The 22,796-nt window shown below is 41.3% G+C and overlaps 1 protein-coding gene across 1 annotated transcript; it reads left to right on the plus strand.

Moving 5' to 3' along the window:
* Positions 1–5,476: 5,476 nt before the first annotated feature.
* LOC136771715 (meprin A subunit beta) lies at positions 5,477–19,666 on the plus strand. Its single transcript, XM_066724191.1, has 15 exons — positions 5,477–5,578; positions 5,976–6,085; positions 6,328–6,346; positions 10,166–10,216; positions 10,318–10,355; positions 10,460–10,538; positions 11,380–11,497; positions 14,231–14,409; positions 14,781–14,993; positions 15,354–15,503; positions 15,895–16,110; positions 16,720–17,187; positions 17,713–17,898; positions 18,446–18,596; positions 19,193–19,666. The coding sequence occupies exons 2-15, from the start codon at positions 6,026–6,028 to the stop codon at positions 19,257–19,259; spliced, it is 1,995 nt and encodes a 664-aa protein (XP_066580288.1). The 5' UTR covers positions 5,477–5,578; positions 5,976–6,025; the 3' UTR covers positions 19,260–19,666.
* Positions 19,667–22,796: the final 3,130 nt, after the last annotated feature.

Below are 22,796 nucleotides of genomic sequence, written 5' to 3' on the forward strand. Positions count from 1 at the left end.
GGGGCTGTGTTGCTTGGGTATTCCTCCGAGCAGTCAGCAGGGCAGCTGGAAACCGGCAAACAGAGAAACTGAGAAGAAGGTTAACATGTCCACTTTCCTGACGAGAGCCCCTCCTGCAGCATCTACACGAAAGAGGATCAAGACAGTTATTCTAGTTTCATTGTTGATTATAAGTAAATCTGTTTTTCTTTGAACAAAGCATTATTAGGCCTATAGCGATTAGATAAATACTTACCATGATTGTATAACTGTGGTTCTTTTGCCTATTGGGAAGTTATTGAGATCTTTATTAATATGTATAGATAACAGTGTGGTATTTAGCTATTTTTTATTGTCTTTTACTAGCATTGGTTTCTTTTCTTATGCATTTTTTAAATTAGTTTAGGGTTTTAGCTTCTTTTATCGCCCAGTTTTATTAAAGGCAATTTTAGTTTTAGGTTTTAGTGATTTGCCATTATTGCACAGTTTCATGATTGCAGACATCATGTCTTGCTTTCATTTCTGTTTATTGTAATAAATGTTACCTACCGGGGCCTATTGTGGTGTTCTGGTGTTCTGGTGTTCTGGGGTCCTGGTCCGAACTTGTGCGCAGGGGGTGTGGTTGGTGGCACGAGTTCCCTCCCTTGTTAAATGGGGTGACGTGGTCGATACGGTGCTCTAGATAGGTTGGCCACCCTTAGCTGTGACACTGATCCCTGTGGAACTCCACTATCAACCTCCACTATCAACCTCAAGAACACCTCTGTTTCTCCAGTTTGAATTGAAATTTTACACAGTTTAATGTCTCAATGTACTCAATGTAAACAATTGGTGATAAAAAATCATGGAATCATATTGATTAAAAAAATGGGTAACCCCTTAAGCTGACAAGCCCCTCTGGTACCTTTTAAAAGGGCCTTCCTTCAGTTCAGCCCACATTGCTGCAAGCCACTCTGTAGGGCTCGAGGGGGTCTTCTCTGGGCCCGTGGTCACCATGGCCTGGGTCCACACCTCGCCAATCCCTCCCCAGCCTTCCGCCTCCAAGGCCCATGCTTCCTTCCAGACCTGGGCGAATTTTTTTGCTGGCTCCCACCTCACCTGCCACTGTAGTTCTTGTTTCAATGACCCAGCCATTAATCCAGTGAGGTACTGGTCCCATGGCGTGACTTCCTCCTGGGCTGACCCCCGTGGCTCTTCCAGGCACCACCTGGAAAACAATTTGTCAAGCCTCAAAGTGAAAGCCCTCAGAGTCTCCTCTTTATGTTGTTTAGACTGAAAGAACTGGGTCCTCAGCCCAGCCTTCGAACCCAGTGCATGGTATAGAGCAGTTATTCCCAAACGGTGGGCCCCTGGGGGGGCGCAAGACCCTTTATGGGGGGGTGCAGGGAAACAGCTAAATGTGTAAAAAGTCAAGATGAGACACAAGAAATCCGCAAGGGGATCTGAAAACTGTTGATTGACGCCCCGCTAAAATCGCACTGGATAAACTGATATCTTTTGCATTGACCTCTCTCTGTCAAACGACTTTTTCTACACTTACATACATTAAAAACAAACTGTACTGTCGCAAGACACAAGAGTGGAAATTGGGTCTCGATTATTGGAATAGATCTATAGATTAGAGGATTGTCAGGCAGCAGTGTTTGTGAAGCCGCTGATTGGTAGTTTCAGATCAAAATACACAGCAGTTTATATGAGGTGATAATTACTGTTAAATAAATACATAAGAATAACTTGCAGCTCCAAAATGTCATGAGTGGGTTAACGAGCTCACCAGGACTCTCTGCTGCAATATTTTGGAAACGTATTAACAAAAAATACATTAAATGCGAAATAATGCAATGTGAACATTTTTGCATTTGCAAGAAGTTCTGAACTTTAAGATACTCATCCAACACAACAACTTTATTAAATAAATTAGGAAACATACCTGTGCATTCTAGTTACAGTGAAAACAAAATATATAGCAATAGCTGGCTGTGTGTGTTTTAATAATATTAGTTTGTCTGTTGCTCCTCTTTTCTGTCATTGCTAGTTTCGCAGAAGGGTGTTTGGCTTTTAGGTGGGTTAACATACCAGCTGTAGATTTGTGGTATATTAATTGCACTGCACATATTATACACTTAACAGTATTTAATTTACTTTGTCAAAGTATTTCCATCCAGAAATTCTCTGAGAGGAGGCCTTGGGAACCACTGGTATAGAGCATCAAATGCCATCAGAACCTGTTGACTAGTGGCCTTTTCCTCCGGTTGTAATAATTAAATCTCCTTTTTCACAAGCCCTTCTAAAGCTCCACACACAAAAAAAACTTTCTTTTTGTCTCTCACTCAACTCTTGTACCAACACTGTGTGTTTTCTTTCTTTATTCTTTAGGTTAGGGTTTTAGTCTTTTTTTTATTGGCCATTTTTGTTTGGATTTTTAGTTTTTTTCTTCTTCTGCTCCCGGTCTTCTTGCCCTTACTCTGCAGTCTCTCTGTGATTTCTCCCTCCTACCATTGGCACCTGAAAGCTTCATATCTCAGTCTCACAGGTGTCATGAGTGTCAAGTTATTAATACAATTTAACCTGGCTAATAAGCGTGTTACTTCTTGTGGATGTGTGATTAGCCATGTGCATATTTAACACAACTCATGCATATTCGTGGACAAGAGGAAAAAGTAAATGTGGTTTTAGAAATAAATACTTGAACATATATATGAATGAATAAGTGAAAGACCACCCAACAATATCTTACAAATAATACCAAAATAGAGTAATGCATTATACTCAGTGTCCCGTGGGTGACAGGGAGTTCCCTTTTTAACTCCTTTAAAGACGGTAGACCTGCCAGCTTTTCTGAGAAGGAAGAACAAAAAACAAGATCGGCTAGTTTCAAGCTTAGGGTGATGAAACCTGATAGGCAGAGTTTCTGTGTCGGTTACCCATAACAATGTCATGAAGAACTAACCCACATTTCTCAGAATACCGAGAGTAGATAAGGAAACGTCACATTATTCATCTATCCATCTGCAATAGCTGTGACCCAGGGCCCAACATCTGACCTCACAGGCAACACACATACACATACATGCACACACACTGCACACACATGCACACGCACACACACACACTTGCACTCATACTCACACACCCTGCTAATAAATACATAAATAATAATGGTAGTAATCATCATCATCTTAGGAGAGGGAGAACGAAATGAAGTGGTGAAGTGGAAATGTTGAGAGGAGTGACATAGAGAGTGGAGGAGTAGCAGGCTCTGGTGAAAACAAAATCCAGCTAGGAGCATGCTTTGTCTGTATAAGAGGATGGAGTCAGAGAGCAATTAAAATAATTAAGTTTGAGGAGAGGGTAGAGAGAAGAAAGTCACGTTCATCCAGAAAGGTAGTGAGCAGACCAGGGGGACAGTACGGTGCAAGTAAGAAAATGTGACGTGGAGAGATTAGTTTAACTGCATGAAATTTGAAGGTGTTAATGGAGATTGAGGAGAGACAGGGGTCTCTTCCCTCCTGCTGGCCCACATCAACAAGGAAAATGGGACGGACAAAGAGAGAGGACAGGGCTAGTAGATTTTGCGGGGTAGATCCAGGTCTGTGAGATCTTTCGAAATCAATTTGTAGGAAGCAGAATGGCAGTTCCAGATTCACAACAGGTGGAAAGGGAGGGGAGAGGCAGAGAGATAAGGCTGGAGGGATTATGGAAGTTCAGCATCAAGGAGGTGACAGACGGGGAGTGCATGACAGGAATGGGAGAGGTGATTATACAAACTCCAAAATGTGTGCCTAGCAGGAACCATTCTCCTTATGGTGTAAAAACCTAACAGTTATAGTCTCAATAGACTTATGTAGAAGGTAAATCGACTTACTTGACTGAGGGAATGATGACCTGGCTGTGAGAATGAGGCAATCAGCACCCCCTCACTAGGTGCAATGAGCCGAGGAGCTGCTGCAAAGACAGTGTTTGGGGTGAAGGAGGGACAGAAAGCAATAAATGCTGGGATAGTTTTGGTGCATTTGCAGGAGGAAGCAGAAGTTAAGTTGGGAGTTGTCCTCCCCTCAAACTTGCATATTATGAGTTGCGTGCACTGGGATCAGGGTTATTCTATCAATTGACAATCAGTGCAGGAAGGAGGTGAAGTAGCTATTTTATAGTGAAAAAAATTCCCTACAATGTACAACTCCAAAGTACCGCAGAGCTGAGTGCTGCTTAAAAACTAAAAGGTCCTGGAGTCAAAGCCCGGACCTCAATCCAATTGAGAATATGTGGAAAATGTTGAACATTGGTGTTCACCAAAGGTCTCCATCCAACTTGATGGAGCTTGAGCAATTGTGCAAAGAAGAATGGGCAACAATTGCTGTGTCCACAGAGACTCATGGCTGTAATTGCTGCCAAAGGTGCCTCTACCAAATATTGACTGAAGGAGTGAATACTTATGCATTCATTATTTTCTGTTTTATATTTGTAATTAATTTAGAACAATTTGCAGATAATATATTTCACTTTGACATTATGGACATTTTCTGTGTTGATCAGTAGCAAAAACTCCTGATTGAATCCATTTGATTTAATGTTGTAACACAATGAAATGTGGAAAAGTCCAAGGGGGTGAATACTTTTGAGAGCCACTGTAGGTACCTGTGACAGGTTGTCCCTGTCTGAACACACCTGTTGGGGAAGCATGATTGCCTCTCATTGCTGCTGCGGCCGTTTTAATCATTTACACCTCCCATCTGGATGCAGCTGCTGCACTGAGGTCAGTCTCCTCACAGCTGTGTCTCCCCTATTTAACGCCCTTCTCTCTCTCTAGTAGTCCAACCCGCACAGCAAGCACTGGTCTCATCTCATAGCGGCCACGTAAACCTGGATTCCTGTCCTGAGAAGAGCTGTTTTTGATTCTTTCCTTTGCCTTTCTTTTTTTAGTTTATTAGTTTGGAACCCTTCACAGGGTTTGAGGCACCTCCGTAAGGGGGGTATGTAGCTTTCTTTTAAGATTATAATATTGTTCAGTAAAAAAGCTAAACATGGCGTAAAGCACAGAATCATCTCTCTTTTGATTAATAAACTGGCAAAGATTGACACAAGCTCGGGCGTAGTATTGATCATCCAAAACTGTACAGGAAACTTGCACCTCCAATGGTGGAAACTAAATTAATTTATAAATTTTCTAACTATATTTTTCTCCCATCAGAACATGGCTTTTGGTGCATGCCCCTGATATCTGCCTATTGCAATTGTTCCAATATCAGGAAATGATACAAAATGTATGTACAACAGACACACCTGCACCAACTGCATTTAATCTGCATCACTTAGGAATCCATACACTTGATTCTTCAAACAATGCAAACAGATGCACACCCCGCAGACTCACTTCCTCATATTCCACATTCATCAGGGGGAATGCTGTGAAATATTGTCTTGTGTGGCATTTGTGATGATTTTTGTTTTATTTTAATTAGCATTTCCTCATAGTTTTTCCCACATACAATAAAAATAAACTATAAATGGCTGATACAGTAGAAAGTAAGCGGACGGTGTTCAGTGTGCAGCAGAGTCTCTGCAGGTGAGCACACTGACTGGCTCACTTTGAAAAAGGGAGGTATGCATCTTCTATTTACATTAATAATAATAATAATAATAATAATAATGGTCTGTCTTTAATGTAACAATTTAGTTAAAATGCATTTTTTTTAATTCATAAACTATTAGTTGAATAATACATTCTTATTATTCTTCAAAATGTAAATTTCATTATGAATGACAGCTACTTACACTTACAATAACAGTCAAACTTATTATTACAGTAGTAGTAGTAGTGATGTAGTATTTAATAGACTTTAGTAGAGATTTTACACCATGTAAAGATATAATAAACAGTAAAAACATAGTCATTAAATTCAAGTGGTTTCTTCTTCTTCTTCTTCTTCTTCTTCTTCTTCTTCTTCTTCTTCTTCTTATTATTATTATTATTATTATTATTATTATTATTATTCCAGCTGAACTCGGAAATCTTTGTACTGAATCGCAAAGCAGCAACCTGAAGAGAATGGCTCCTTATTGGGCTTTCCTCGTACTGGGTTTGTCTCTCCAGACAGCATGGGGTCGGGTAAGTGCACAAATTATTGGCAAATTATTCCTTATTTAATATGTAAAAATAAGCTTTACGAAAACGAATAATTATACAATCATTATACAATAGTGGATTCCATTTTGTTTTACAATTTCTTAATTTTTAACTAGAATATAAGCCCAAATAACTACAATTTGCAGTTTTCTTGTTCTTTCATTTATTATTATTATTGCTATTGCTGTGTTTTTTTTACTGTTATTTGTTTTGTTGTTTTCCAGCCAGTATCCCCTGTCACTGGTGAGTTCCCTTTTTAACTCCTTCAAAGACCGTAAACCTGCCAGCTTTTTCTGGAAGCAAGAACAAAAAACAAGATTTCCTAGTTTAATCAATTGAACCTGGCAGCAGAAAGCACTCAGGTGTTTATCTCAGGATGAAAAAGCGGTGAACCGGCAACAGGGTCGGAATGGCGCTTCCACCCGCTTGTGGTACAACAGCTGTGGAGCCGGTTCGGCAGGGCGGACGTTGATCTCTTTGCCTCGGCAGAGTCCACACACTGACCACTATGGTTCTCAGTCCGAGACCGCTCAGGAACCCTAGGGATCAACGCGCTAGCCCACACGTGGCTGCGCTGTCTCCTTTACGCGTTCCCACTGTTCCCCTTCTCCCAGTGGTCCTGGAGAAGGTCAGGAGAGAAAGAGTGACAGTTCTGCTGATAGCCCCTCGGTGGCCTTGCAGATTCTGGTTCGCTGAACTGTTTGCCCTCCACCACGGAGAGCCTTGGCAACTCCCAGTGAGAGCGGACTTGTTGTCTCAGGTGCAGGGCACGCTTTGGCACCCCAATCCAGGCCTCCTCCAGCTCTGGGCGTGGCCCCTGAGCGGGAGCGATTGATTGCCTGGGGTCTGTCGGACGCGGTAGTTGCCACTATTCAGTCGGCGAGAGCTCCCTCTACGAGGTCGCAGTATTCCTACCACTGGCGGACGTTTAGCACCTGGTGCCAAGACGGTGGTCAAGACCCAATTAATTGCCCCATTGGGGTCATATTGCAATTTCTACAAGAGCTGTTTGACCAGGGCAAGTCCCTGTCCACGCTCTGGCGGCCATCTCCGCATGTCATGTTCGGATTGATGGTGAGCCTCCTGGGTCTCATTTTCTGGCTGTGCAGTTTGTAGAGGGAGCTTGATGGCTACGGCCTCCTCGAACCCTTTCACTGCCCACATGGCGTCTTGATGTAGTGCTGGATGCACTTTCCCAAGCTCCATTTGAGCCACTGAACTCAGCTGAGCTGAAGCTGGTGTCACTTAAGACTGCGTTTTTGCTGGCAATCACCTCTGCAAAACATGTGAGCGAGTTACACTTGCCGCTTACATTTGCCATTTTGCTTACATTGGATGTGACAGGACCGAGTTGGCTGCAGTCAAGTAAGTGCATCCTGAGAGAGCTAGAGAACCGTGTCTTTCCCTTCCCTTCCAGTCGAGCACCCACGCGAGCTGCTCCTGGATGTACAGACAGCCCTGTCGATGTGTTCCCAGGGCTTGTCATGCGGCCTACAGGCATGTTGCCTTACGAGGCTGCCCTATATATAGTTCATTCATTATAATTGTGCTGCGGTGGTGCATGCATTGGCCTGTACCCCGCTCTGTATATTGGTCAGCAGGTCTATGGCCCGCTCTGGCTGTATTACACCATAGAGCAGTGGACCACTTCTGTTGTCCTCCAGCGGAGGGCACTTGAATTTCCAGTGCCCCGCTGTGTACATAGTTCCTTTATTCACACGGTAAGAGCTGTAGTTGCCCTGCGTTAGCTGCGCTATTCGACAGGTGTCAACTGCTCCTGTGTTCCACGTGTGGCGCATGAGCCAGCTCCTGCACCCCATAATGTATATATGTGTATATATGTATTATGTGTTAAACAGCAAGACTGTGGCTCCGTTGTAAAATTGTAGAATGAAGTTCACTGCCGCTGTTCCCAGCTGATGGCGCTGTGTATATAGTTCCTTTGTTAACACAGTAGAGCTAATGTTGCCCTGCATTAGCCGGTCTAACCAGCAGGCGTCAACTGCTCCTGTGTTCCATGGGGCGACGCATGAGTTCGTTCCTGCGCCCCGTGGTGTATATAGTTCGTTTGTATGAAATCTAAATTGTCAGCACAATGGAGCTCTTCCACTCTCTACTGGTTAGTTGAGTTGGATGCTCTTGTGCTGCGCGCTGACAGCATGAAGGTCTTGCTGTCAGGCGATACATTTCAATTGTATATTGTTCAGCTCGGCTACTCTGTTGACTAGCCAGCTATGTATTATATTGTATTTTTCTCATTGGGTCTGTGGCCCCACTCCAATTGGGTCAGGGATCCACTGCCATGATACTGCGTGGAGGCCGCACAAGTGCTTGATTGCCCGTGCCAGACATTGTGCAAGTAGATTACGACCTCGCTCTTAGATGCACTAGTAGAGCAGCCGGCCTTGCTCTTGTAAGCGGAGGGCATAAGAGTTCCCGGTAGAGCATGACTATGATCCTCGCTCCTGGATGGCTCAGGTACGGCCCTACGGGGCCCCTAAGGTTACTGTCTGGAGTTGTGTTGCAGAGGCCCCCTAGTGGTGCACCTCGGGGCAGGCTGCCTTATCAGCTCGCTGCCTCCTCCCTTGCGATGGCTTGGCCCTGGTTATCTGAAAAAGGAAGCACTGCCCAAGGGTTGCAAGGTCGTGCGGGAGTCCTGGCTCCCGGCAAAAGAGGACGAACCTGCGCTGACGTCATGTTTTATAGAACAGGATGTGGGAAGGGACCTGTTCTGAGTGAGGAGCGCAGGAGCCAATGGCAGCTTTGATAGAGTGACGTTTCGATCAGGTTCCTACGGAAGTGCACAGAAACCCCTCCCCCATGGGCAGTGCTTCCTTTTTCAGATAACCGGGGCTGCATTCACAACCTATCGTTTCTCACCGCACCTGCTCCTAGTTCCCTACTAATCATCCCCTTGTGTATATTTAGCCCTTTGTTCCCAGCAAGTCTTGTCGTCTTTATAGCCACATTTCCGAGCCTTATCTTTCGTATTGTTTTCTTGTGTACCAGTCTGCAGCTTTTGTCTCTTGATCCCCGATTCTTGGATTTTCCTGACCAGCCTGTTCGGCTGATCTCTTGACCACCTGCTAGTGCCCTTGACCTGGAGTTTTGCTTAGCCCTTGTTGTTCCCGTTTGCCTGCATTCGACCCCTCGCCTGACCTGACTTGTCCATTGTGCTCTGCACCTGGGTTCATCACAACTGGGGATCTCTGTCCTTACATAGTGTTATGGCTGATCGGTGTGTATATATACACTCACCTAAAGGATTATTAGGAACACCTGTTCAATTTCTCATTAATGCAATTATCTAACCAACCAATCACATGGCAGTTGCTTCAATGCATTTAGGGGTGTGGTCCTGGTCAAGACAATCTACTGAACTCCAAACTGAATGTCTGACATTTAGTGGTCATTCACATCTGCTTAAAAACAACCAGTGGGTGTTGAGTTTGTGAATGTATGTGTTTTAATTCATGTTACTATGATACTATACTGCTCTATATGTATGTGTGTGTGCAATGTTCTTCACTATATATAAATGTGTGTTTTTCCTCCTCTACCTGTATCAAAGGGTTCCCATTTCCTCTGTGCTCTGAACCAGTTATGTGTCACAATACTGTAGGAAGTATAATTCTGTGACACTATGTCCTTGTGCTCCTCGTGTTCTGAATCTGAGATGTCATGATGGATAACAAATCATGCAAATCATGTCTCTGAACCCTGCTGTGTACCCTCCCTGTACATATGGAAATGTGTGTTTTTTCTTCCTTATGCTGTATGCCACGGCTCCTGTCCAGGTCCTCTGTGACCTATTTTACCCTCAGGTCCTTACAGTGACTGAGGAGCCCCAATTACAACAGTAATTTCCATAGAGACACGGCTGCCACGCCCCTGTACCCTTGTAACTCCACAGCTCTTCATACACTTTACAGTTTTTGTAATGTATTTCAAATTAATTATATATATATATATATATATATATATATATATATATATATATATATATATATATATATATATATATTAGATAATTTACAATTATTTTACCTTTTTTCTTGACAGAAACCGATGCTGATGCTGGGGAAAAAAGAAACATTATTGACATCAATAAAGGTCAGCTAATTGGCTATGAAGTTGGACTGATCCAGTGCTGAGACACAGCAGTTTGAATTCTCGGCATGTGATTTTATTTATTGTTTCTTTTTGCCAAACAGGTTTAGATCTAATGGAAGGGGACATAATGGTCCGCAAGGTGAGATGAGTGCTTTAAATCACATCACTGCAATATTGCATTCTTAACTGCTACACAACTTTCAATTCGCAGTGGCCGTTCACACCTGTTTTTTTTGGCTGTAGTTCAAAGACAGGAACTCCATCGTGGGCGATCAGTACAGGTGGCCACAACCTGTTCCCTACTACCTGAATGACAGCCTAGGTAAGTGTGGATTGGATTTATGTATGTCCTGTAATACAGCAGCCTGATCTCCTGTGCAGCTCAGCACTCTTGCTCTTATGCACTTTCTTATTGAACTCTGCTCTCTCCTGCTCCTGATTAGTTGCATATTGTTAGCACTGTTATAATTTTACTGTAACGTCTCCTTTGCCTACCCCTCCCTTTAGCACACAACTAAGACTTAACTGTGTTCTCTCTGCACTTGTTAGCTCATCTGTTCTAGGATGTATGCTATATATAGTTGTATATTGTATTTTGTTCTGTTGAATTAGTGAACTTTGTAATGCTTTGAATATGTGGCTCATTAAAACTGTAAGTAGCCTCTCGCAACCATGTCTGCTAAGAATGAAATAACAGTGTGAATATGTAGTCATTTGTCCATTAGTTGTATTTATTCCAATAACAACAAAGTAGATCATGTTTGATGAAGACATTAACTTAGTACCATGTTCCTTAGTAAGCGATTCATACTGACTTAGCAATGAGTAATTTATTCTTTGTTCTACTTTGTTCACCTTGACAATTGACAATTAGTGTCATTAGATTGTATCCTTGCTAGTCATGGTAGCTCAGTTACCACTCACTCATCTAACCCTCTTTCAGTGTCTGCAGTGTCTGAGAATCTAAGAAACAGAGTGAAATGAGCTGCTGGGTCTCTTACCTCAGCTGGTTTTAGTTCAGAAAGGTTCAGAGGGTATGAGACACTCAGTCGCTTGGGGCATGTATTTGAGGTCAAATTCAAAGTGCAATGTGTCCAACTCACCCATATTTTGCAGTGCCAGATTTGTTTGTGAACCAGTCAATCTTCTATTTTTCTTTTCAGAGATGAATGCCAAAGCACTCATTTTAAAAGCCATTGAGCAATTTCGGCTTAAGACTAGCATTGACTTCAAGCCCTGGGAGGGAGAACCCAACTACATTTCACTCTTTAAGGGCAGCGGGTAAGATGGTCACATCTCATACAGCTTTGACTATATATTGTCCAGAATGAGTAATTGCATGTGTAAGATTTTTTTTTTATATGCCAAAATTGCCCCCTTTGTGTAAATTTATGAAGGGAAGTATTCATATTAACAATTTTGTGATCTTCTGCTCTCTATCCACTTTGTGGTGACATATTAATAGAGTTATAGGGCTGTCCTAAAATGTATCCGAAATGAATGAAAGCTTAGGTAGGAGACAGAATAGGGTTTTAAAGTAGCTAGATTTACTAAATTAACAACTATATGTAATTATTACAAGGCAGTGTGACAGTGCTTTATTTTTATTGTTATTCTTAAGCACTAACAGTAAACATCCATTAACAATTCCATCAGAAGGGGCAGTTTTGACTGATTTAATAGACAAGAGCATGAGCTAATTTGGGAAATGCAAACGGTTTTAATAAATATGAATAACTCCAAAAAATCTAAGAAACAAAAATAAATAACAGATTAATATAAAATAGTATTTTTATTTTATTAAGGACTTTTGCATTGTCTCTGTAACGTGTCTTAATTCTACATGTGTTTTATACTGAATGTACTTTTCTGCTTAGCTTTAACTTTAAAACTATGTCCTGTCTGTAGTGTTCTGTACAAGACCTGTTGGGAACCTTAACCTTTGTTGTACTGGCTACTTCAAATAAACCATTTACAAATTTGCCTGCACAATATACATTATAAAGCAAACAAAATAAATATATATATATATATAAATTAACCCATTTACACAAAGTTGTAAGAAAAGTAAATTTTATTTATATAAACATCAACATTATTATTATTATTATTATGTATTGATTATTATTATTATTATTATTATTATTATTATTATTATTATTATTATTATTAATGAGTGTTATTCTATCTCTTGGAATTGCTCTCAAATTAGCCTCCCCCACTTATGTGAGATCACACATTGTAATTTACATTGGATCAGGACAACTTTACTTTTTTAAATGTAAAATCTTTCAAATACAGTTAACATAAAATAAAGCTTCTACAGTAAATTAATAACTGTAACAGAAAAAACCCAACAGAGTAAAAATTGAAGGTTCTTCAGCGGTTCTATTAAGAACCTTTGGGTTCTTTGTGAGTTAAAGGGTTCATTGTAGACCTGCAAAGGTCCATGGTAAACACAAGGGATAATTTAAGAACCCTTTTTCATCATGATCACAATTGATTTAACATACATTTAAGGTTCTTTAAGGATCCTTCTTTGCTAATAACAACCTTAAGATTTCCAACACAGTATCAACCCTGGGAATCCAAAAAGGTTCTTATTAGAACCTTCACTTCTTAGAGTTTACATATAGGCTGAGTACTGTAATTGTATAAGAAAATATACATGTTTAGGTAAATTAGTGCTACAATTAGCTTTAATTAATTTCTGATACATTTTAGGACAGCTCTATAACTAACTCTATTAATATGTCACCACAAAGTGGATAGAGATCACAAAAATATGAATACTTTGTGCACTGCGCAGTTGGCACCCCGTTCTCAAATTCTGTTGACTCTTCCGGAGAAGCAGCCGTGACTTGCTTGCTGTCCAATGGCATCAGTCAAATATATTTTACAATGCACCCTCCCTTTCCGTAATTGCTTCTGAAAATGCTGCAGCAGCTGCTTTATTTTTTCAGCATTTCCAAATCTCACAGTCACTGCTTTATTTTTTCAGCAGTTGCACTTCAGGGCCACCGTACGACAGACTGTTCTTGCTGACAGTCTGATCACGTCCTGCATTGACATTGACCTAGGAAAGAGTTCCTCTTCTGTTTTTCCTTACATATCGCAGTAATGCATTAGCATCACGGTCATTGAATGATCGCTTTCCACCACAATTTCTACCCCATTTCCCATAGATATGAATGCAGATGTAACTTTTGTCCCTGTCCCTATTGAAACACTAACCAGTTGAGCATCTGTGTGACTGAAGCACCTGCCATTCATGCCCCAATAATGACCTTCTTTCAAAGTCACTCCGATCCTTTCCTCTTGCCATCTTGATCCAAAATTGAGGTCAACTGGGCCTGCTCAGCATTTGTATACATGTCACAGAGCATGATAGGATGTTAATTGCTTAATTGTATCATGCAGTACACCTGTTTGGAGACATCTGCATTCGTTATGTTCCTCCACTAATTTATTCAGGTTTTTCCTTTAATTTGTCACCCGTCTGTATATACAGCTCTGGAAAAGAGACCACTTAATATTGATTTCTGAACTTGGAGTGGTCTTTAAATTTTTTCCAGAGTTGTATATGAGTCTGTTATGTAAACAGGGGTTCACATTTTTATTTTTTGTCAGGTTCTGAAATAGAAGAAAACGTTCGGTACTCATCACAATTAAGGATTGCGGTGCTACGCCTTTGTGCCTTTTCAGCATAATTGAAAAATGCATGAATTATAAATCCAGCATATGACTACCAGCACACTACTTATGTGAACATGTTTAACATAAAGGTCTAAAACAGGAATAGTTCAACAGAATACTCTAATATTGTATCACAGCTATACCACCTTAGGACAAGTCATGCTTAAGCCTCTACTGTCCTGGCTTTTTACCAGCATGTAAACCTAACAAATTAGCCCTGTTATGCCGTACTGACTCTGCCCTGCTTGACTGCAGTGACGGCATGGGTCTGCTGTCAGCAGAGTCTGTAGAGAGCTTCACTGTTCTGTTCTCCTGCAGATGTTGGTCTTACGTTGGGAATCAACGGACGGGAAAACAGGATCTTTCCATTGGACAGTACTGTGACACCATTGCCATTATTGAACATGAGTTGCTTCATGCTCTGGGGTTCTGGCATGAACATACCAGAGCTGACCGTGACGATTACGTCACTATCATGTGGGATCAGATTATGCCAGGTACTGTTGAAGTTTCTTGTGAAATAAAAAAAGATCTTAGCTTACTGTATAAGGTAGCGTTTGTAAAGAAGGAGTGTGGGTGTAGTCACTGTCTGGTGTTCAACAATAGTCCTGGTGTGAGTTGGGTTTGGTTTAGAATTGGATTAAGCAAGATGGGCCAAAGAACCTCTTATCGCTGACCTTTCTTGCCATCTCCTGATAACCATCTCACTTTGCTGGTGACAGGCAGCTCTTGTAAAGAGCCTATGTGTGGGACCCACTACACAGCCATCTTCTGGATCCTGAGTTGGAGTGTGGGTTATCAAGAATCAGGGATGAGCAAGATTGGCCCAAACAATCAACTCTAACCCCTGACTATCCATCTTTTCCAGGTGAAGAGCACAACTTTGATAAGTACAGTAACAGTGATGCCCTGAATGTGTCGTATGACTTCACCTCCGTGATGCACTATGACAAGAATGCCTTTAGCACCGGAAATCTCCCAACCATCGTCACCAAGGATCCTCAGTTTACCAATGTCATCGGCCAGCGCTTGGACCTCAGTGAGCGGGACATTCTGAAACTCAACAAGCTCTACAACAGCAGTAGGTGGACCCTGTTTATAAAAGGCCAGGCACGATATCACATTGAAGTTCAACACACTGCACAATCTATTTTAGTACATGGTACTGCCTTTTTCACATTGTGTTTACTGCAATTTGCAGGAAATTAGCCTGTACTAAGAACAAAGGTTGTATCAGGAAAGCAAATAAGCATTTTCAGCTACAGATCTAATCAAACATGACAATATTATTTAGGACAAGAAAGGTACAGGAAGTCCTAGTCTGTGACAAGAGCTTTTATTAACCATGCAATGTTTGATTTTCCTGTCAATATCTGCCCTCCCCACCACCTCCCCAGCTATAGAAATTCATTACAATGCATTGCCATGTCTGTGTTCCTAGATTCCTCAGTGACATTTCTGGACCAGTGCAGTTTTGAGTCGGACAGTATCTGTGACATGATTCAAGGCACAGGGGACGATGCGGACTGGAAGTTTGTGACACAAGTCCCTGGAAAACTTTTGTCTGATCACACCTACCTGGGGTCAAACCGTATGTGTATTTATGTTCTGTAGTAGAGATCTATAGTGAATCAAGGAGTGAAAGAATCAGGGAATCATGTTACAGCTGGACAATCCACTGCCAGTCATTGACAGACATCTGGATAAAATATCTTCAAGCCATTATTAGGCAAGACTTTTTCTTCCTCTTTCTCTTTCTCTTCTTCACCTTCATATTTTTCTTCTATTAGCCTGTTTCCAAAGTGTCTTCTCTGCAAAATCACTAGCAGTAGTACCACAACATCCACCCCATTTAAGCACATTACACAGTTCACTCCAAGGTCCCCTGTCTAATGTGACTATCTTTCAAAGACCAAGGTTGCAAACTTCTTGTATAATACTGTGAACTGCATCAAGACATTAAATATCTGTCATTTCTGCAGTCTCAGGGCACTTCATGCACTTCAGCACAGCCACAGGCAGTGCCAGAGACAAGGCCTACCTGGAAAGCAAAACCTTTCAGCCCAAGAGAAGCTTCCAGTGCCTGCAGTTCTTCTCCTACCACAGCGGGAGTGCGGACGACCAGTTGAATGTCTGGATCAGAGAGTATGACTCGGCTCACCCTACTGGGACTCTGAGGCTCATGGGGAGGGTCACAGGTAAGAGTTTAATGGGCCCCTAGCAACAGAAATGTTTGCTTCATTGGTGGTGGATGAGATTCAATTTGATTAATTGATGAGATTCAATTTGATTAATTGATGAGATTCAATTTGATTAATTGATGAGATTCAATTTGATTAATTGATGAGATTCAGTTTGATCAACTGGAAATTCAAAAAAGTCGTGTTTGAAAATGGTGGCTCGCCAATGAGTGTCACCTGCTGACAGTCACCTGTCTGATAGTTTTCTGTGTGACCAGTGCTATTGGACTTCTGTACCACTGACAGATTGACACAGTACCAACATGACCCACTTTAATAAAACACTAGTCCCAAGGCATAGAAAAAGCTGAGGATAGTGATGTCACGCTAACAGGCTCATGTGCACAAAGAGCTCTGAGACTTTCTCTACAAACTGCAGTAACCTCATTGACAGGCAACAATCTACCCCTGTAGTGTCTTTAATATTCTGGATTTTATTCAATAATATATTAATTAATTGTATCATATATTAATTAATCATGTATTGAATTGTAATTCATTGTATCAATGCAGTGAACTATTTATATTTAAAATCAGTTTCTAAGCGGTGTAGTGTTTTCCTGTCAGGTTCCCCGGGAGATTCCTGGCAGCTGCATCACATCCCCTTGAACGCAACCAAGCCGTTCCGAGTCGTCTTTGAGGGCAGAAAAGGAGCAGGAAGTTCAAGCGGTGGTCTCTCTATTGATGATGTCAACCTCTCTGAGACACAGTGCCCCGCCCACACCTGGCACATCAGAAACTTCACTCAGCTTTTAGAGACCACTAAACCTGGATCACAATTTTTTAGTCCACGATTCCAGTCTAATGAGGGATACACATTTCAGATTAGTGTGTATGTCAATGGTACAACAAGCTACCCAGGTAACCTGGCTGTATTCTTCCACCTCACCTCTGGGGAAAACGATGACCGACTGCAGTGGCCCTGCGCTTGGAGACAGGGGACAATGTTACTGATGGACCAAAACCCCGACATTCGCAAGCAGATGAGCAACCAGAGGAGTATCACGACTGACCCTGAGATGAGCACAATTACATGTGAGTTTTGTTTTGTTTCAATTCAAAGTCTTTTATCTTCCATGTAATTAGAGGTGAGTTGCACTTCTAAAAATAGTTGAATGCATTATTAGGGTGGAAAAATAAAACACAGAATCATCCCCAGTCACATACAGATGGGATACAAATTAAAGGAAAAACCTGAATAAATGAGTGGCGGAACATAATGAATGGAGATGCCTCCAAACAGGTGTACTGCAAGATACAATTAAGCAATTAACCTATCATGCTCTGTGATAGGTATAAACATGTTGAGCAGACCCAGTTGACCTCAATTTTGGAACAAGATGGCAAGCGGAAAGGGTGCCTCATTCTGGGCCCCTCAGCATCAAATGTCTTATGAGCACACAATAAGTACAGCTTCAGAAGGACGGCTTATGTGACTCCTCAGGTTCTGCAGATTCAGATTTGATTTTAAGCTGGTTCACATTGAGAGGAGAAGTGCCCAACACACACACTTTGACATTTCTGAAATTCTTGCCATGTCTGTGTTTATCCATCTCTCAGTGAATGGCAGCTCCCGTCTGTTTTGGGATGACCCTCGCAAAGTTGGGAATCTTGTCACTGATGAAAACGGAACGTTGTTTTACCGAAGCCCTGGATATGGATACAATGTGTTTATCAGCCACGACCGACTAAGGAGCAGAGAGTTTATAAAGGGAGATGATGTCTTCTTCCTCCTGACCATGGAAGGTAAGTAACTGGTAACTGAGCCTCATGCTCACATGGAGACACTGACACTGATGCGATGCGCTGATCCAGGTTACAGGTTTTTAATGTCTTTATACTCCCCTGATATATATTGCCTGCCCAATGGAGAACTACAGTCAAGACAACAATGTGGTCTCGGAAATAGCTGATGTTGGGCATGGGGGGATTCAAACCTGGCACAGATCCACTAAGTGGTCAATATTGACAACTTCTTGCTGTCTTCATTTTAAATTGGAAGGAGGGTACAGGACTTTGTAGTAACGTTAACCAGCAGGGCTGTCAAGGTGCAAAATTGAGATCCTGTGTCACACTCAAAACATCAAAGATTGTTTGTTTGTTCAGGATTCTAATGGGGAAAAGGCATCTCTCCCTCTCTCTTGGTCTCTGGTGTGATCAATCTTAGCTCAGTTCAATACAATTGTAGAGTCAAGTGTACTAAACTGAGACAACCATTTCTGTGCCCAAGATTTCTTTCACATTTTACATCAGCCCAAAGGGGAGTCCAACGACAATCTTTTGATTCTTGCAGATGTTTCCCGCCTCCGATCTAGTCAGACACTTTGGACGACCACACAGCCCTCCACCATATTTGAACCAACCACAGAGCCCTCCACATTTGAACCAACCACACCAGACCTGTGCAATGTGTTTTGGTGCTGGTCTGGAAGTATCTTTGGCAGGTGAGATTTTGGTGGTCTCTGGACTGACTAGGAACCTGGCCCATATCAGAAGCACATCTACTCAGCTGTCATTGTGAATTAAAATTATTCTACATGGTGGTGGGTTTAGCCAGAATCTGGAAGAAGAAAAATCCTGTCAAACAATAAGCCATTAATTACAATAGTTGGCATTTTCTGGATCAAAAAGAGTCTAAAATATTTGCCATCCTTACTGCCAACTCTACCAGAGTTAACAGATAGTCTTCAACTGACCGGGGCCCCAGACTGTAACCAACCCAAGTCAATACAACTCGACCTGTGATTTGAGTGTTGGCTTTATAGAAATTGAGCCGCTTCAGGATATCCAGCAATATTTTTGACCACCTGATTATATAATTTCAGCCAAACTCTTGTTACCTATAGGGATCCACATTTACTGTATGTAGCCAAGATCCCCTTGTACCTCATTTAACTGTATCAGAGAACCTATTGGCCAACTCCTGTGATCGCTGTGCTGAAATGATGGTGATTAAACAGCCGTCTGGAGTTCTTTTGTACCTGAAGTGTGGCGACCTCATGGGTTTATTAATTGATCGATACCTCTGCTTGTCTTCCAGCTCCCCTGGGATGGCGGCCTCATCTCTGCTGCTCACTGTGTCCTTGCTGGCTTCGCTCCTGCAGTAGACTCACATCTAGGCACAGATGGCACACCCATTGTACCCCTACTGTACTGCAGTTTCACCACACACACACTCTTACTATAAAGAGACTACTGTCACTACAGCCACCTACTGCAACATGGCTGTCGTCCCATATGAAAAAAAAAAAATGCATCTACAATTCATTTCACCAGAAGTATTCTATTGTACTTGAAGCATAACCCCTTACTATAACAAGTCTTTTCTATTGTACCTATACTAACAGCCTCCACTGTAACAATTATACCTTTACTATAACACCTCTATAACACCACAACTTTTCTCCTGTGCTGTTATTAAAGCCTCATATTGTAGCCAGACTATTGACCAAACTGTTTCTCCAGTTACCTCTTCATATTATGGTTTAAAATGTAAAGCTGCTCTCTCCCTCAACGTCTCCTTGTCCTTGTTTAAAACTTATTTTTTTATTTTTTTTAAGTGAAAGAACAGTAAAGCTTAAAATAGCTGAGTTGTAAATTGTGTAAAACATTTGGACATCATTATCCTACTTGAAACCTGGTGTCGTGCAGATGTACCTACAACCAACATAAAATGTGGCAGAGTCTCGGGGGGATAATAGTGTGGTACAGAGGGGAACTCAAAAACTTAATCTCCCCTGTTAAGAGAGGTCCTTCAAATTTAAAGAGAGGTCTTACAATCTGACCAGTAAATCGATCTCTGTGCAGTTTACATGCCAACATCTGACTCCCTCTACTATAAAGAGGATGGTTTCCATGACCTCCAAACTCAAATTGTCCACTTCCAAATCCTGGTCTTGGTTCTGCTCAGTGAAGATCTTAAAACCAGGACTGACTACATCAGCACAGAGGGCAACACCCACGTATTCGGAGACACCCCTCCATACCTCACACATGAGCAAACAAAGGAACGGCCACAATAGTGTGGTCAACAAGAGTGGGAAACAGGTACTGCATCTCTTTAAAGGGCTGGGTCACTATATTGTCAATGGCAGGAGCAGGGAGGACTCTCTGGGGAGATTCACCTACTCCTCGGCTCTACTGACGAATGCATGTTGACTATGCAATAATGGACATAGACCCCTAAAATAAAAATGTATTCATAGTCAGGCAACAGACTCCCCTGTCAGACCACAGTCAGGTAAACCTATACTATGCCCTGAGAGAATACAAACACCTCCTGAGAAAGAAAAAGCACAACTATTTAACCAGAAAATTATATCAAATTGAAGATGCAATTGACCAAAACTCTTTTTGGGAATTGTTTAAAAAATGTGAAAATAAATAAATAAACGAATTATCCATTCAAAATGCTAATATATGGAAACCCTTTAGCAAAAAAAATTAAATAAAGATTTAAATTTGGACCAGTGCCCATATTCATAAAGTGTCTGAGAGTGATAAATCAGTCCTAAGTGCCTGAAATATCTGAGAGTGATGTCAATTTGGTCCTACATTTACTGTTAGGAGTAAAAGCTATTCATAAAGATTCTTTAGAAGTAAAAGTACTACTAACTCAACCAATATTTAGGAGACCTCACAAGGTCCCCTAACTAACTGGGTGTCATCAAGGATTTTGAATCACACATTCAGAATGTGTCGAGATCTCAGTATCCTAAGCAGTGTTTCCCAAGCACCAGTCTGCGGGACATTGCTACTCCTCAAATCCACACTAAATAATACATAAAAATCATAGGAACATAATTGAAAATGCTTCAAGTGTTCTGTATTGGTGTTGTATTTGTTATTGATATGTGGGTCACCTGAGGTGCCACAGGATCAGAATGACTAGAAGGGAGGGTAAAAGGGTTAATCTCATATTTTGATATCTTGCCAGTAGGGAAAAAGGTGGGTGTGGAGTCAATGAGTGAGTGACACCTGAATTGAGTCTGGCTAATTACTTTTGAGAGGCTCAAACTAAAAGGGATTAATTAACACAGCCTGTTAAGCAACATCAGGGCTAATATGACGTACACATGTGCGCATGTTTTATATGTGTATAGGGTGTGTAGTGCAATATGTGTCACTGTACTAAAAAAGAAAGTGTGGCTAAAGTGAGGCCTCTTTCATCACAAATGGGCTGTGTTCTGGGTTCAGGGCGGCAACAGAATTTTTGTTTCACTAATTTTCTATTTAAAATGCTTACTATGTTTTCACAAGTTTGGTTTCTACGGATACATTGCTGACTCTAACTAACTAACTTCATTAGTGGAGATGAGCAACTGAATACAACATGTTGGTGATGACAGATCTATCTGAAAATATTCCTCAGGGCAAGAGAGCTACTGCTTACCTTTACTAATCTTTATAGCTTTTTTGTGTTGATTTCTGTGAATAAATGATTATTGCTACAACAAAAATAATAATTAATTTACCTTTGCTGTGTGACATGACAATGTTATCTAGGACAAGAAAGGTACAGGAAGTCCTAGTGTGTGACAAGAGCTTTTATTAACCATGCAAAATGTTCCTGTCAATATCCATGACATTCGCAAGCAGATGAACAACCAGAGGAGTTTCACGACTGATGCTATATAAGGACCACAAACGCATGTGAGTTAGCAAAAGCATTTCAACCACATGAAATAAACAGCCAGCTGAGATTTAGTCTATAAGCTTTTACCTGAGGTAAGATTGTATTTAGTCTGTCGGGTGATTTGTCATTGATTGACTCCAGGGGTGTGCTATGACCATTACCAAGGCCACACTCCTGACAAGGCAACCCTGATAAACTTTAATAAACTGATGGATATCACTACATGGAGGCAATGCATTATCAAAAGCTCCAAAAAAATTGAATTAATTTATTTAAATGTGTAACTGTCCCTGATGAATTTAAACAGGTGACTGCATTTGTCATGAATAGGAACATGCAGTGTATTTAAACTTTAGGCAATTTGTTGCATCCATATAATCTCAGCTATGTCCCACATAAAATATAGTTTTAATTAATACAACTTTAGCAATTTTAGAAATGTAGGATTTTAAGGATTTAATTGATTTAGTAGCTAATTAGCCTGTTACTGATATCAGCATGAATGTTAATATTAAGGGCATGTGAGGCTTCTTGAGTGTCAATTAAAATATAATGGACACGGAATGATCCCGATTGCATACCTTAACCCTAAGGAATATGGGCCAATCTCATGCCCTGTGTCTTGCAGACATTTCACAGCTGCATTCAAATCTCATGAAGCCACTGATGGAGGAAACAGTGACAGCATCTACAGTGAATCAGCCAACCATGTGTAGGGCAGGAAGTGAGAGCTCTGCATGCAGGTGAAACTCTGTTTGTCTCTTGAGTCACTGAGACCAGACCAAATCTAAAGCCCCATTTCGAAATAGAAAACAAACAACAAACAAAAAGGTCTAAATGGTAACCATCTCAACTTGGCATCTGTTTGTTGCCTTTTATGGAATTGAACCATTTGAAAACCAACCATTCTTGCCACCAGATTAGATATCAAACGCAGTCCTGATACCTATCGCAACCCACATTTATTTTCCCCAGATCCCAGTACAACCTGTATAAATATGATACGCTT

This window comes from Amia ocellicauda, chromosome 15 (assembly GCF_036373705.1).
Source record: "Amia ocellicauda isolate fAmiCal2 chromosome 15, fAmiCal2.hap1, whole genome shotgun sequence".
Classification (NCBI taxonomy): Eukaryota; Metazoa; Chordata; class Actinopteri; order Amiiformes; family Amiidae; genus Amia; species Amia ocellicauda.

What these genes read in the sequence shown, in the direction of transcription:
- LOC136771715 (XM_066724191.1), top strand. Translation starts at nt 6,026, where the DNA reads ATGGCTCCTTATTGGGCTTTCCTCGTACTGGGTTTGTCTCTCCAGACA. An exon ending in GGGACATAATGGTCCGCAAG is followed by an intron (nt 10,356 to 10,459) that starts GTGAGATGAGTG and finishes TTTTGGCTGTAG; the next exon opens with TTCAAAGACAGGAACTCCAT. An exon ending in TCTGGAAGTATCTTTGGCAG is followed by an intron (nt 18,597 to 19,192) that starts GTGAGATTTTGG and finishes CTTGTCTTCCAG; the next exon opens with CTCCCCTGGGATGGCGGCCT.